The sequence below is a fragment of the Venturia canescens genome, chromosome 6 (assembly GCF_019457755.1).
Source record: "Venturia canescens isolate UGA chromosome 6, ASM1945775v1, whole genome shotgun sequence".
NCBI lineage: Eukaryota > Metazoa > Arthropoda > Insecta > Hymenoptera > Ichneumonidae > Venturia > Venturia canescens.
In genome coordinates, this window is record NC_057426.1 from 14,773,534 (window position 1) to 14,786,769 (window position 13,236).

General features: G+C 36.4%; 2 protein-coding genes across 4 annotated transcripts; one reads left to right on the forward strand and one right to left on the reverse strand.

The window, feature by feature from the left end:
- Positions 1 to 3,697: 3,697 nt before the first annotated feature.
- On the reverse strand, positions 3,698 to 7,386 carry LOC122411968 (LysM peptidoglycan-binding domain-containing protein red). Its single transcript, XM_043421125.1, has 4 exons — positions 7,102 to 7,386; positions 6,067 to 6,222; positions 5,845 to 5,972; positions 3,698 to 5,504 (listed from the first exon to the last, which is right to left on the reverse strand). The coding sequence occupies exons 1-4, from the start codon at positions 7,276 to 7,278 to the stop codon at positions 5,270 to 5,272; spliced, it is 696 nt and encodes a 231-aa protein (XP_043277060.1). The 5' UTR covers positions 7,279 to 7,386; the 3' UTR covers positions 3,698 to 5,269.
- Positions 7,387 to 7,828: 442 nt separating this feature from the next.
- Positions 7,829 to 13,004, forward strand: Pex5 (peroxin 5). Of its 3 annotated transcripts, none has more exons than XM_043421121.1 (8): positions 7,829 to 7,975; positions 9,394 to 9,754; positions 10,054 to 10,486; positions 10,975 to 11,518; positions 11,984 to 12,152; positions 12,397 to 12,554; positions 12,646 to 12,813; positions 12,901 to 13,004. In XM_043421121.1, the coding sequence occupies exons 2-8, from the start codon at positions 9,404 to 9,406 to the stop codon at positions 12,938 to 12,940; spliced, it is 1,863 nt and encodes a 620-aa protein (XP_043277056.1). In that variant the 5' UTR covers positions 7,829 to 7,975; positions 9,394 to 9,403; the 3' UTR covers positions 12,941 to 13,004. The 3 variants fall into 3 exon arrangements, with proteins under 3 accessions (XP_043277056.1, XP_043277058.1, XP_043277057.1); XM_043421123.1 differs by having other exon boundaries at positions 11,017 to 11,518; XM_043421122.1 differs by lacking the exon at positions 7,829 to 7,975 and adding an exon at positions 8,028 to 8,808.
- Positions 13,005 to 13,236: the final 232 nt, after the last annotated feature.

Below are 13,236 nucleotides of genomic sequence, written 5' to 3' on the forward strand. Positions count from 1 at the left end.
GCCTAAGGCCTTAAAAGATTATAACAAAAGTCAAGGCCATCAAGGCTCAACCAGTAGCGCAGAGCAGCACCTAAATTTTCAAATCACAAATCCTCGCCCCCTCACAAATTATTTAAGAGGATGGATCAGTTGGTATATTGCAACCGTGAGTGCGAGAGAGATAGCTGCAAATTTCGAAATCGAAATTCTTTGACACAGTTTAAAAAAGCTCTGTCAGTCGATTTTTGCCATCATTCCGCGTAGACTGACAAAGCATTTTTTTAATCGGTCAAGCTGTGTCAAAGAATTTCGATTTCGAAAACTTCAAGTGTGGTTAGTCGATTGATTCATACTCTTAATTTTCGTATTCAATTTGGCTACTACTACATGAGGCGCATGGCCGTAAACGTGTTTGCGTTTACATGAGGCAGTTGAATAAAATTATTATAAATAACATTGGTATTTTTTCATAGGAGATGCGGCCTACCACAGAATCGACATCGGTTTCAACTCGATGTACTTGAAAATCTACTCACAGGATAACGATTATGTAAAAGCGATTGAATTCTCGACCCCGATTGATTCCGATCGCTTGTGCGTCGTGGTTCCCCGAGCTGGTAAGGTTCCACGTTGGCTACGCACTTTTTATTACTTCCACCCCGCGATATGGGTGTGTCTCGTGATCACTCATTTAATCGTCGCCCTCGTGTGCTATTTCATTCGTAATTATCGGAGCATTCCCAGCAAAAGAAAGAGTCAGACTCCGGGATATATGACTCTGCTTTGTACAACATTTTTCCTCTTCATCGGTGCACCGGTCAACATAAAACCTAGTCAAATCGAGAAAATAATTCTCGCTGCATTTTTAATCCTCGGTGTTACCGTCATGGGGACTTTTACCGGGACGCTCTACCACAGTTTCACCACCGAAATGTACTACGACGAAATCGCAACCCTCAAGGAACTCGACGCGCTGGGCATTCCCATACAAACCGCCTCACCAAATCTCAAGGACGTATTCGGTCTGAACGAATCTGCCGAAGATCCGCCCGAAATAAAAAGCTTGCGGAAAAAGATCAAGGTCACGATGGCTGAAGGGACTCCGACCATTGAGAAAACCGCCTACCAACGAAACGTCGCCTCGTTGACCCGAGGTCACTCGTTCGCTGTCACCAAGTATCGCTACGTCGACGAAACTGGCGCTAGTCTCATTCATCTCGTACCGGAGTGCCCCCGTGGTTATTATTTGTCGTACGTCATGCCCCGTAAATCCGTTTATACCAAACGACTCAATTGCATTCTCAGTCGTTTGCATCAAGCAGGATTTCCAAAACTGTGGAATTCGGTGACCATCGCTCGACTTATCAACATCGCTTCGGCCACTGCTAATACGACCGCCACAAACGGTCGACGAGGCCCGTTCAATTTGAAGGATTTACAGACGGCTTTCGCCCTTTTGTACATCGGACACGCGATCGCCGTTGCCATCTTCATAGGCGAAATTACTTACGCAAAAAAAATAAGAGCGCGCCAAAACAGGACAAGGACAAAAATCAACGCTCGATTGAGGACCGTTGATCACTCGCTCCGCACCCTTCGTATTTTACAAAACGAACACTATCGCTAATTTTTTGTTTTATTGATTAAACATTCTCGGACCCCATGAAAAACGGGTAGGGATAAAACGTTAGAATAACTAAAATTTTGAACAGATAAAATCTCGAGTTTATAAACTTCGAATGATAATATGGAGACAAATCAATTCGACTAGGGCTTTGAATGCGTCGATAATAAATAAAGTTGAAACTTCAAGGTTCGAAGCACATTTACATTGAAAATAGAATGTAACAATCGCCCATAAAACTACGACTAAAATATCGATTGACCGAAAATTAGAGTTCATTCTTTCGATTCATAAACTACTACAGTCAGCAATACTGTGAATATTCACAATTTCGAAAATATAATAATGAAAGATTGAATATTACTAAAATTGAAATAATGAAACACCAAAAATTCGAACAGTCAAAATAGCGAAAGGTTAGAAAGTCGACTGATCAAAATAAAGACATGCAGCGGAGCTCAAAATTCCCGCATCTCACTCACTCACTTACTCAGACTGGTGATCTCTAATTTCAAATATCGCCATTTTGACTTTCGCCTTTTCAAACCATCGCTATTCTGCATATCCAAGTTTTACAGGCTCGAAAAATTCACTTTCAATTTTTTGCTATTTTATATTCTGGTTTGTCTATAAAACAACTAGTCTCCATTTTGAATTCGAAAAAACAAACTTTTGACATTCGTATGGTCTGTTAAAACTGTACTCGAAATGAAAACTATCCAAATATATATTTTTGAGTAAATACGAATTCAAAGAAGGAATATTCGATTGTACGCGTAATCTGCCAAATAGTCGATCAGGAATAAGAATTTCGAATTACTTTTTTTTCTCCAATCTGATATAACAATTTTTAAAATTTCGAAATATCGACCGTTCTAAAATTTTTTTATTCAACATATTGAACCCTACCCGCGGTCACATTTTTCTCTCAATGCTTGCGGTCTTCTCTTGGTAACTGTAATTCGTTTTGTTTACTTTTTATTTATTTTTTTTCAAACTCTCGAACGATTACAAGCTTCGAACGTGCTTTTGTTAAGTCACCGCATTTCCGAATTTTTAAGGGATTCGACCAATATTCGTTACATAATTTGAAGGAAAAATTTAGCAAAGGAAAGCGATAACGAATTTGATACGCTAAAGCAAATCTTTCCTGTATCACCGAGGAGCTTGATGAAACGAATAACCAATGAAAAGCGTTCAATTAAAAAAGAAGTTGCAATCCTAATTAACGATTTTTCTTCATAGTCGGTCGAAAATACGTACTTTCGACACCGATTTCAGTGTCGAAAGTATAACATTTCTGCGCTGTCAAAACTGCACGCGCTTCATTTGTCTCAGCGGAAGCAAAGACTTTTTTCTGCATTCCGAAAGGGTTGACGTCATTATTTTTTTGACTTTTGAGGTTTGACGTTGACGTTTGAATCGATATTGCCTACGTATTTTTTGAAAGGTTGTGCCTAGTCATCCGCAAACCGTACGAATAAGGTTATGTTATTCATTAGGAAGTATGTTATGGAAATGTCATATTATTTCCAAGCACTATTATCAAAACAGCACTATACTGCTACAAATCCGAACGAATAACATACATTTATCCTTCCAGATAAAATCAATGCGAAGGCCAAAAATAAAGTGACCAGACTGATAAAATGAATATAGTCGTTCAGAATCCCTTTTCATAAAGTAAGGTTGTGACGCGTGAATTAGCTGTTCATTATCCTCGCTTTTCCGCGATTCCGATGAGTTCTCGTAAAGATCTATTTTCAGGTTCATAAGAATGTAAATATTCATATAAATTATCTTTGCTAATCTTGTTCTTTTGATGCCTGCCCCCCCCCCCCCCCCCCCCCCCCGACCAGCAGCACTTGCTTCGCTCGTGCAGCAAATGTCGGGGCAGGCATCAAAACATCTTCTATCGATAGATGCATATTTCGGAAGAAACGTACTTTCGACCGGCTGTGAAGAAAAATAGTATACACCACACGCGCAGTCCAGGAATATCAAACTTTCTGCCCTTGTAGTGTAATATACTATTTTACAATATCGGAGGTCCAAAAGGTACGATCGAGTTGAGTCACATAAAACACACAAAAATTAACATTTATATTGTCTAATTACGTTTTTTTTTATTGCCATTCACCCTCCTCGTTTCCCTCTCGGTCTATTTGTCAATCAACAAACTTAACTTTTCCATATTGAAAAGTTGATGAATACGAAGAACCTCGATTCATACTTTTCGTGATTTGTTGTTTACGCGTAGGTACATTTATTTATAGTGTATATTTCGTTGAGTTTTACTTTAAGGAGAGATTTTACTTGACAATTATAGTTGATTTATTATTTTCATGATGGTGCCATAACAGTAAAACTAAAATAACGAACTGCGTTCTTAACTCAGTCGAACGATCTCACTTTCGTGGTAGCATTTTTACTTTTCGCTGCTACCATTTCGCGTCAGCACCTGCGCCCATAGAATATTCATCGATCATCAATAATATATCATTTATATAACTTGAAACAATCCTGAATATATACATATATCTATATATATTTAAAATTGTCATTATCTCGTATGCATGTCCACCTGGCAAATGTACAATCTTTGTAATAAACGTGGAGGGCGCCAATTGAAGACAATTCCACATTCGGCATTTCAGTGTTCGTTTGTTCGTTTCATTTTCGAACAATAAAGGAAGGGAACGAACGAAAAAATATAACCATTTACGTTTCGTTTCGACGTTTCATTCAACTTTTTCTTCTCTTTAGCGAATCGAAAATAGAATAGAATAAAGGAAGTACAGTAACAGTTTGAAAATTTGAAATTTCTCAGTGGTCGTTCTGCTCTCTTATCTCGAAAAATCCGCCATTACTATCATTTCCACGTTCACTATGAATCACGAAAAAAAGCGTTCCGTTCAAAACACAACAAACCCTTGATCGAATAATATTTCTACTGTACAATCACTCCTACAATTAAATAATGCGATAAACTAGAATATTCGTCATGAAATATTTTTTTCGCAAATATTATCATTAATGACTTTGTGTTTGAAACTTTTGGCAAAAACGTATTTCTAATCGAACAATAGATCAAGGACGAAATAAATTCTTCCACGAGCATCACGTCTCTTAATATATTTTTTGGGATCTTCGAACTCTAAAGTTTTATCATCGCAAGCTTCGTGAACTCTGAGTAAAGAGTACAAATGAAATAAAAATCAACTCATTCGGTGGGCTTCGCTTTCGTGTTCCTTTCAAATCGTCAACGACCACTGAAGGCGAGAGAGGAACATGAAAAGTGCATATCTGTGTGCTAAATATGTATAATGACCCTGTAATGATTTGGAAAGGAGAAAATTTCAGTAAAATGAATACTTTGCTAATATTGAAAAATAAATGAATTCGATTACGTGAGCGTCCACCCGTAAAGGCACGTCTGGCATAACGCGAAGAAAAAAGAAAATAAATAATCGAAAAAACAATAAGTTTTGAAAGAAGAAAATGTTTCGCCTATAGCTAATTATCGTGTATAGTGCTGATCAGCGTTGTTGTTGTTGTTGTTATTATTTTATCTTCGTTATCCGTTAACTTCTCGGAGTGAAAGAATAAAGAAAAATAGTTTGAATAGTAGAAAAACTAACGTTCTTGTGAAAAAAAAAATTGATGCTACAATTGAAAAATTTCGTCTTGTTGTTGCTGCAGTTTCTGCAGAGACGTTTTGACTCGTCGACCTTGAGTCATCACGACCGCCGATGGTAAGCTGTGCACGTCGTTGCTCGACAGGGGCCTCAACTGTTCTGTATTTTCTGACATCGTGCTCGAGGTTACCGGATGGGAATTTCGCAAACGCGCGGTTGCTTTGCGACGTTGTACATGCGTCGTTTCTCCGTCATAGCAAAATCTATAGCAATTCATGAAAACTTTTTTTTTCATCGATTTTTGGTCCATGCTGTTCTGAGATATTTTCATTTTTTCAATACCAATGAGAATGGTTGAAAAAAAAACTAAAAACGAATTTTAAGCAAAATTTTATCAAATTGCTATTCATCAAATCGATCTTGGTTGTAAGATTGTTAAAAAAACGTGGGTCATGAGTTCGAAAATGCAAATTTTCCGAAATTCAACATGTGTTGGAAAAATTAGTTCTCTAATGAATAAAATTGGTATGCTAGAATCAATTGTGTTCTTTTCGGTAATTGAGTAATTAATCAAATGAATTCATAGCTATAGAATATACTCACTCGCTACTGCCTTGTACTCGCCGCACTTCATTCTTAACTGAAGCAATAGAACAATCCATTTTTGCTAAAAAATCTGTAATGGATGCGCCGTCCTCATTGGGCGATGTTACTGGTGTCGAATTAAAGCTCTGAAAGAATACGGTTGATATTTAAATAGAGTTGAATTGAAAATTTGTATGAATTCCAGTACTGAGAAAAGAATTCATCGAGTTTTGCACGCACATTTGACAGAGCAGCATTTGTATCTGTACTTGAAGCTGGAGACTCCGCTCCGCTCATAGGTGAAACACAGTCCGCAGGAACGGGAACCAATAAATATTCCCGCAGGAACAAACTGTCTGATGCCCATAATCGATTTATTCTTCTAATTTGTTCAGTCTATGATAGATAAATATAAAATATTACTTTTTATTAATATTTTTACTGTTCTCAAAATATTCTTATGTGCAAAGAATGGAAAGATTAAAATTTTTTTTTAAACAGTTTGTGTGAAACTAATTGCTCAATGTTTCATAGTTTGCTGTTAATGACTTGGAATCCTATAACAAAAACATTTACAAGATGTTTGCGTGATAAACTTGACAACAAATGAGCCATATAGAAAAAAATTATCAAACTTATTTTTTGTAACACAATAAGACAAAATTTTTGGGAGAAAAACATGTAAGAAATTCATCTTCAAATGATATTCCTCAATAACTTTATCATTTATCATTCAATATTCCTCGATTTTCGAAACAATTACATAAGGATCGATAAAAAATGAAATATTATTATCAGTATCACGACCATAATAAAACGTCCTCTGTTCAAACTGATAAACGGGTTTCGTATTCAATTAAAAAAATCTAACCTCGAAAAACAAATATCCGGTAAACATATAGCCCAAATAAGTTTTCGGTTGAACGATCTGTCGTCACTTTTTAAATAAATCTCTAACAAGTCCTCAAAATTGATTGTTTCGACTCACATGAGCAATTATTGTATTATTTGAGAATGAGATCAATTCAACGATTTTTCTTTATGTGCCTTTGATATTTGATAATTTTTTGTTCCCAAGCCATTTTTTCATCTTTCAATATTCTAAACGCGCTAAAATAATGAGCGGGCGATTGGTTCAATAGAAATGATTAGCCAAAAGTTGACAATGGTCAAAGCAGTTGTCATTGTTGACAGTGTATGATGAAAAAAAAAATATAATCACAAAGTCACGAGTTCGAGAGGAAAAAATAATGATAACCACGATGTAATACGCACCGTAACTCCGTATTTGAGGGCTATACCTTGGAGGGTATCGCACTTTGAGACAATGTGTTTAACCAAATTTTCATTTCGTGTCATGTGTTTGGAGGTGCTCCCGTATTTTTTAGGTTTTCTACTTGGATCGCGAATGGACCTACGTTCTTCCATCTCGCCATCGTCATTGTGATCCATATTAAAGTCAAAATTGTTTGGAGAACATTATTGAGAGCCTCGAGTCTTGTATTTTAGGATACACACGAAACTGGCTATGGAACAGTGGTTCTCTCGGGTTGAGATATCGAATGGCGATTAATCGATGAATTATATATACATATATACAATTGACTTTGTGCCGCGGAAGCGAACGGCGGTGGGGGAGGGGGGCGGTCTTCCGAAAAAGGACATATTGTATGCTGAATTTTTGAGATATTTTATTAAAGAAACAATTATTCTTATTGAGGAATGAAAAAATTGCAAATATTTGTAGTAGTAAATTGACAAAAACTGAGGAATTTAATTACTGCGAGGGGCGTGGCTCCAACCGATAAACGTAAATATAATAAGCTTATATCTGCTTATATCTATTAGAATCAGTGGTTCTTATTATTCGAGAAATAGTAAATCGAATAATCGATGTGAAAAATGGGGATTTTGACTATATAAATATATATTCTTTTTTGTCAAGATCCAATAGAAATTGACTCCCAAGCACACTCCCAAGGATCCCAAGAAGGGTGGGGATTCTTTACCAATAGGAATGGCTAGAATTGGAATCACATATGGCTATATTCGCGTTGAACAGGAGGAAAAAAAATCGTGAAAAAAAAAATTTTGCAGTACAAACTTCAACCTGGAATTCTAGTGACTGGATGTGTGTTACGCTATTACAGTAAGTCTTGAGTCTTTGTTCTTTCAATGAGTCCAAAAATCCGTAATTACTAGTTGAAAAGAAAATGATGAGCTCAGCGAGTGTTGTACAATTGAAATCTTCGTCAATTCGAAGTCATTTTTGTTTTCTGCCCTCGTTATAAATCTACTGGCGCACGAAAACTCGAGTTTGCTATTTTCGCTGTCAGTGGTGTCTACGGCGAAAGTTAAAAAAAATGTGATGAATGAGTATACTTTTTAAAGCGTCGCAATCGTGGCTTTTACATTGAAAACAAATGGGCAGAATGGGCTGCATCATTGAGTCACACACAATCATTGTATCTCATACGTTACTTGTACTGTATTTAATTTTTTGTTTCTATCTCGTGTCCGAGCCATGTTCTTTTTCATTGCCTCGATGACATATTTTTTCGCGTGCCAAATGTGACAATTAGAAGCAGCAGTGTCAGAGTTGGTAATGGCGATGACCATATTTTGAGATAATCTTTTTTCTCTCCCCTACAACACTGTACGTCGATGTACGTAAACAGAGGAGGTTATGATCAGTTGACAAAATTCCACAGTGCAGGGGCTCTCATTACAGGAAATACGACAATAACAAAAGGCGATTTCAGTCCGATAAACCAGCAAAGAAATAAGTTCATAAACCACTAAGAGAAAGAACAACTTAACGAAAAACCTCATAAATCCAGAAATGGCTTCACAGTTTTACAAAATGAGAGTAAAATGAGAAAAGTGAAAAAAAAACGAGTCGTAACGCGAACAAATCGAGTACGAGTAAAAAAATCAGTGAATAATTCAAAACCTGACAAAGAAATACAGCGATAACTGTTTGTAAGTTGATAGATATGTCAACCAAAGTATATATGAGTTTACGAATCAGTGTTGATCGAAAAAGAATGGAATATGTTAACTATACTATATATGAAACCAAACAATTTTAAACAATCCTGATGTAAATTAGGGCATGACAAATGGAAAAATTGGAAAAGAATTAATCTTGCGAAGTATTGAACTCACAATTGTAGAGCAGTAAGATAAAATTTGAGCCATTTTCTTCAATGTAGTTTGAATTCAACTTTTTAAATATAGTTTCAACATAGGACAAACTTGTCAAACTTAGATTAATGTTGAAGAAAACAAATATTGATTGGTTAGTTTGTAACCATTAAAATATAATAATCACAACGAGAGAATAAGCATTCAATAAATATAAGTTCATTATCTTGATAACTTTTGATTATTAAGCCTAACCAAATTGATAACTTTGGAATGAACCGTTAGATTATACAAGCTTAGTTTCCTTATGTAGACCGAATTAAAGATAAGTTAAACATGTTCCCAAGTCAACGGAGCTATTATTTAAGTTGATTGAGTCAGAAGAAATGTGATTTACATGGTGATTCAATTAATTTACAGATAGTGAAAAATGTCTCTGCATGATTTGGTTGACGGAGAGTGTGCTGGGCCAAGTTCACTTATTCGTTTGACTTCGCATCTCATCCAGGATCATGGATTCCAGGAAGAAGGTTTGCAACGAGCTCACACATTTCCACAGCCACATGTTCCGCCTAACGCAGAACAATTTGTTGAACAATTTCTGGAAGAGACCAATAACGCGTCGCCACAGACCTTCAAAATGGACAATATTCTTAGGGAAATGCAAAAAATAGAGTATGATCCACGAGTGGTTGGAGCAAACCTCCAGAGACACTCAGAAATGGCTGGATGCGATGCTGCCTGGGCCAGCCAGTACCTTGCGTCTGGTCGTCATTTTGCTGTAAGTTTTTCCATCAATTTTTAAATATTTTCTCTTCTTCATCACCATTTTTAGTAGAACCGCATAGAGAAATGAATTTTTTTCCCTCTCATCCAGTTGCTCAAAAATTTATCCAGATATTCTTTTTGCTCATTTTTTTTTCACTTCTCTGTTGATACATTACCTTATTTACTAGTGAGGTTTTTTCTTTTCTGTTGACTCATTTCTTTTATAAACGAACATTATCTAGTACATCAATATTTAATTATTTAATTAAAAATGGATAGGAATATCAATGATTGTAAATTTGGCAAATACAGGAAAATCATACAGATGCCATTTGGAATTCGTCGTATAGTGAAGTTGTCAATAATGGAGCTGAAAAATTGGCTTTTGAGGGCAATACCACGAACGAGTTGGGTTTGGGTCCATTGTGGGCTGACGAGTATCTCGAGCACAGTGTAAATTTAGATAATAATATCATAACGAAAAACGACCCGGTCACTTATGATACTGAAGTTCCAAAAAATACAACTGACCACTCGAAATTAATGAAATATATGAGCAGCAAAGAAAGTGAAATGGAAGCCGAAAAATTGGACGGGAAATTAGATGGCAATAGCGATTCTTACGAAAAATGGATTGAGGAAGCGACTAACGGCAATAGCGTTCTTGATGGAAATGGTGCCACCGAAATTGGCAGTGCGGAGGCTTGGGCTGATGAACTCAAACAGGAAAACGCAATGACTATGGGTAATTCTTTGATTCATCAAAGGCTCAGTGTTAAAGTCGACTAACAATTTTTTTTATTTCTCTCTTTATTTAGTATTATACTAAATATATAGTACATAAAATAGAAACGTTTTTAAAAAATGATTCTATACAAATGAAAGTTCATTTCGAAAAAAATAACATGCATTTTTCAAGGTAAAACATAAGAGTTAAGAAGATTTAACAATTTTACTGGAAATCCGTAACACGGAAGTGGCCTTTGCTGTGACCACTGTTCAAATTGGATTATGCAATGCCAAAATACGAAGAAGCATCTGATAGATCGATATTTAGGATTTTCAATAGAAATATGGAATTCGAATTCGTTTCATCAAATCTGATTTAACGTAACAACTTGGTGTGCAAAAATGTAGCTATCTCCAACTAAAAACTATTAAACTCTTTAACAGTAGTCAAGCATAATAATCGACAAATGTTATGAAAAAAATCAATGAATAATTGATGCACAGATCCTGATAAATACGAGTCAATATTTTGGGCCCGTTTGCAAGGTGAATGGAACAAAATATCGTCGTTGAATAATTTGGTCGACGCTCATCCATGGCTGCCCGAATACGAGAAATATTACGATCCATTTAACGAGTACAAATTTAATGTGAACAATCCAATGAGGAGTATCAACAACGCGCTAGAGGAAGGCAAAAGAAGGCTAGAGGCAGGGGATTTGCCAAGTGCAGTTTTGTGCTTCGAAGCTGCTGTCCAAGAGGATCCGAAGAATGCTGAGGCTTGGCTCATTCTAGGAAAAACGCAGGCCGAAAATGAACAGGATCCAATGGCAATTTGCGCGTTAAAAAATTGTTTGCAGATCGATTCAACCAATTCGGTGGCTCTTATGGCTCTTGCAATCTCCTACACCAACGAATCTTATCAAAATCAGGCTTGTCTCACCTTGAAAGAGTGGCTCTCGAAACACGAAAAATATAAACATCTCGTCGACAGTTCCAGTGATTCACATCGCCGTTCCAAATCTGATGTTTCAACCATTTTGTTCAAGTTTGTACTTTATTCATTACTAAAAGTTTCGACATTAACCCTCAGCCCGTGAACGGGGGTCGTTTTCGTTCAGCGAGTGTGGCACTTTGCTCAATATTTGATGAAAAAAAAGCATATTAAAAATATTTACTGAAATAAGAAAAAATAAAAAATTATATTCTCGCTTCAAAAGTACAGTCAGAAAATTTTCATATTTTTTCATTGATAATTGCGGATGTGACAGCTCGAAGACACCCTGTTCACGAAAATAGGGTGCCTAAAAAACATTCACGGATTGAGGGTTGAGATCGAATATGCCAAGAACAGTCTGAGAGGAATTTTCACGATTGTACGAGGTTGATTTTACTCTTAAGGATCCTTAAGACATTAACGACTTTTTACTTCGTCGTAATCATTTCTTATCCCTTTTGTCTCTCGTATGCATTATTTTCGAGATCTTGCATAATTATCTTTACTTCTCATTAGCGACGTGCACAACGAGGTTAAAGATTTGTTCATCAAAGCAGCCAGAATAAATCCGCGAGACGGCATAGATCCAGATGTTCAAAGCGGTTTAGGTGTCTTATTTAATTTGTCGTGCGAATACGACAAAGCAGCAGATTGTTTTCAAGCAGCTTTGAACGCTCAACCAAATGTGAGTACATCGATATAACCGATTTTGTTGTTTTTCTTCTTACCACCATATATATGGGTTCTTCACCGTTTTACGCGACGAGATTCGATCCTTAGTTTCCTTCATGCTTCAAATAATAATTTCTAAAATTTTAATATTTCTCGATAAGCTTTGAAGATCGTAAAGCCTTCCGTTTATGATGCTTATTCGGAGTTTCTGATGTGTGAAAATTTTGAGCGGAACCACTCTGCATATTTTTTTTCAGGATTGCAGATTGTGGAATCGTTATGGCGCGACCTTGGCAAACGGTCAAAGGTCAGAGGAAGCGGTTACAGCTTATCACCGTGCCTTAGAACTATCTCCAGGTTTTATACGGGCTCGTTACAATCTTGGAATATCTTGCATTAATCTTGGGGTTTACAAGTATGATTGAAAAATAAATTCATTATCCTATGTCTGAAATTTGAACAATACTAGAAAGGTCTGTGATTTCATTGAATAATATCGTGTCTAGAGAGGCTGCGGAACATCTTCTCACTGCTCTGAATCAACAAGCCGCTGGGCGTGGAGTCGAAGGTGAACGAGGTCATCCCGGAGCAATGTCGGACACGATATGGTCGACCTTGCGGCTCGTTTTATCCTTGATGCATAAGTACAACCTGAACGATGCAGTAGAAGCGAAGTAATTATTTACCCCAATAACTAATTCATTATGAATTTTTAAACGAAAGAATGATTTGTGAGTTAATATTTTTTGTTTAATTCGCAGGGATCTAGCGACCCTAATCAGGGAGTTCGAAATCGAATGAAAGATCGAAGAAAAGTTCGCGATATGTCTACCCCGAAAAAAGCATTATTGCGGAAATATAAGTGGAAAAAAAGAAACAAAATGAGAAATATACGAGAGTATATACGCCAATAACGAAACGTTAGAAACGGCAATATGAACTCGAGGAATAAAAAAAAATCAAAACAAAAACAAACAATATTTCCTGTCGAAATAAAGATAGCGGTCATTAACATCATTAGAAAGAAAAAAAAACAACTGAAAATAAGTTCTAATTGATACTGTAAATTGATTATCCTTACTATCGGAGCTTTCCTT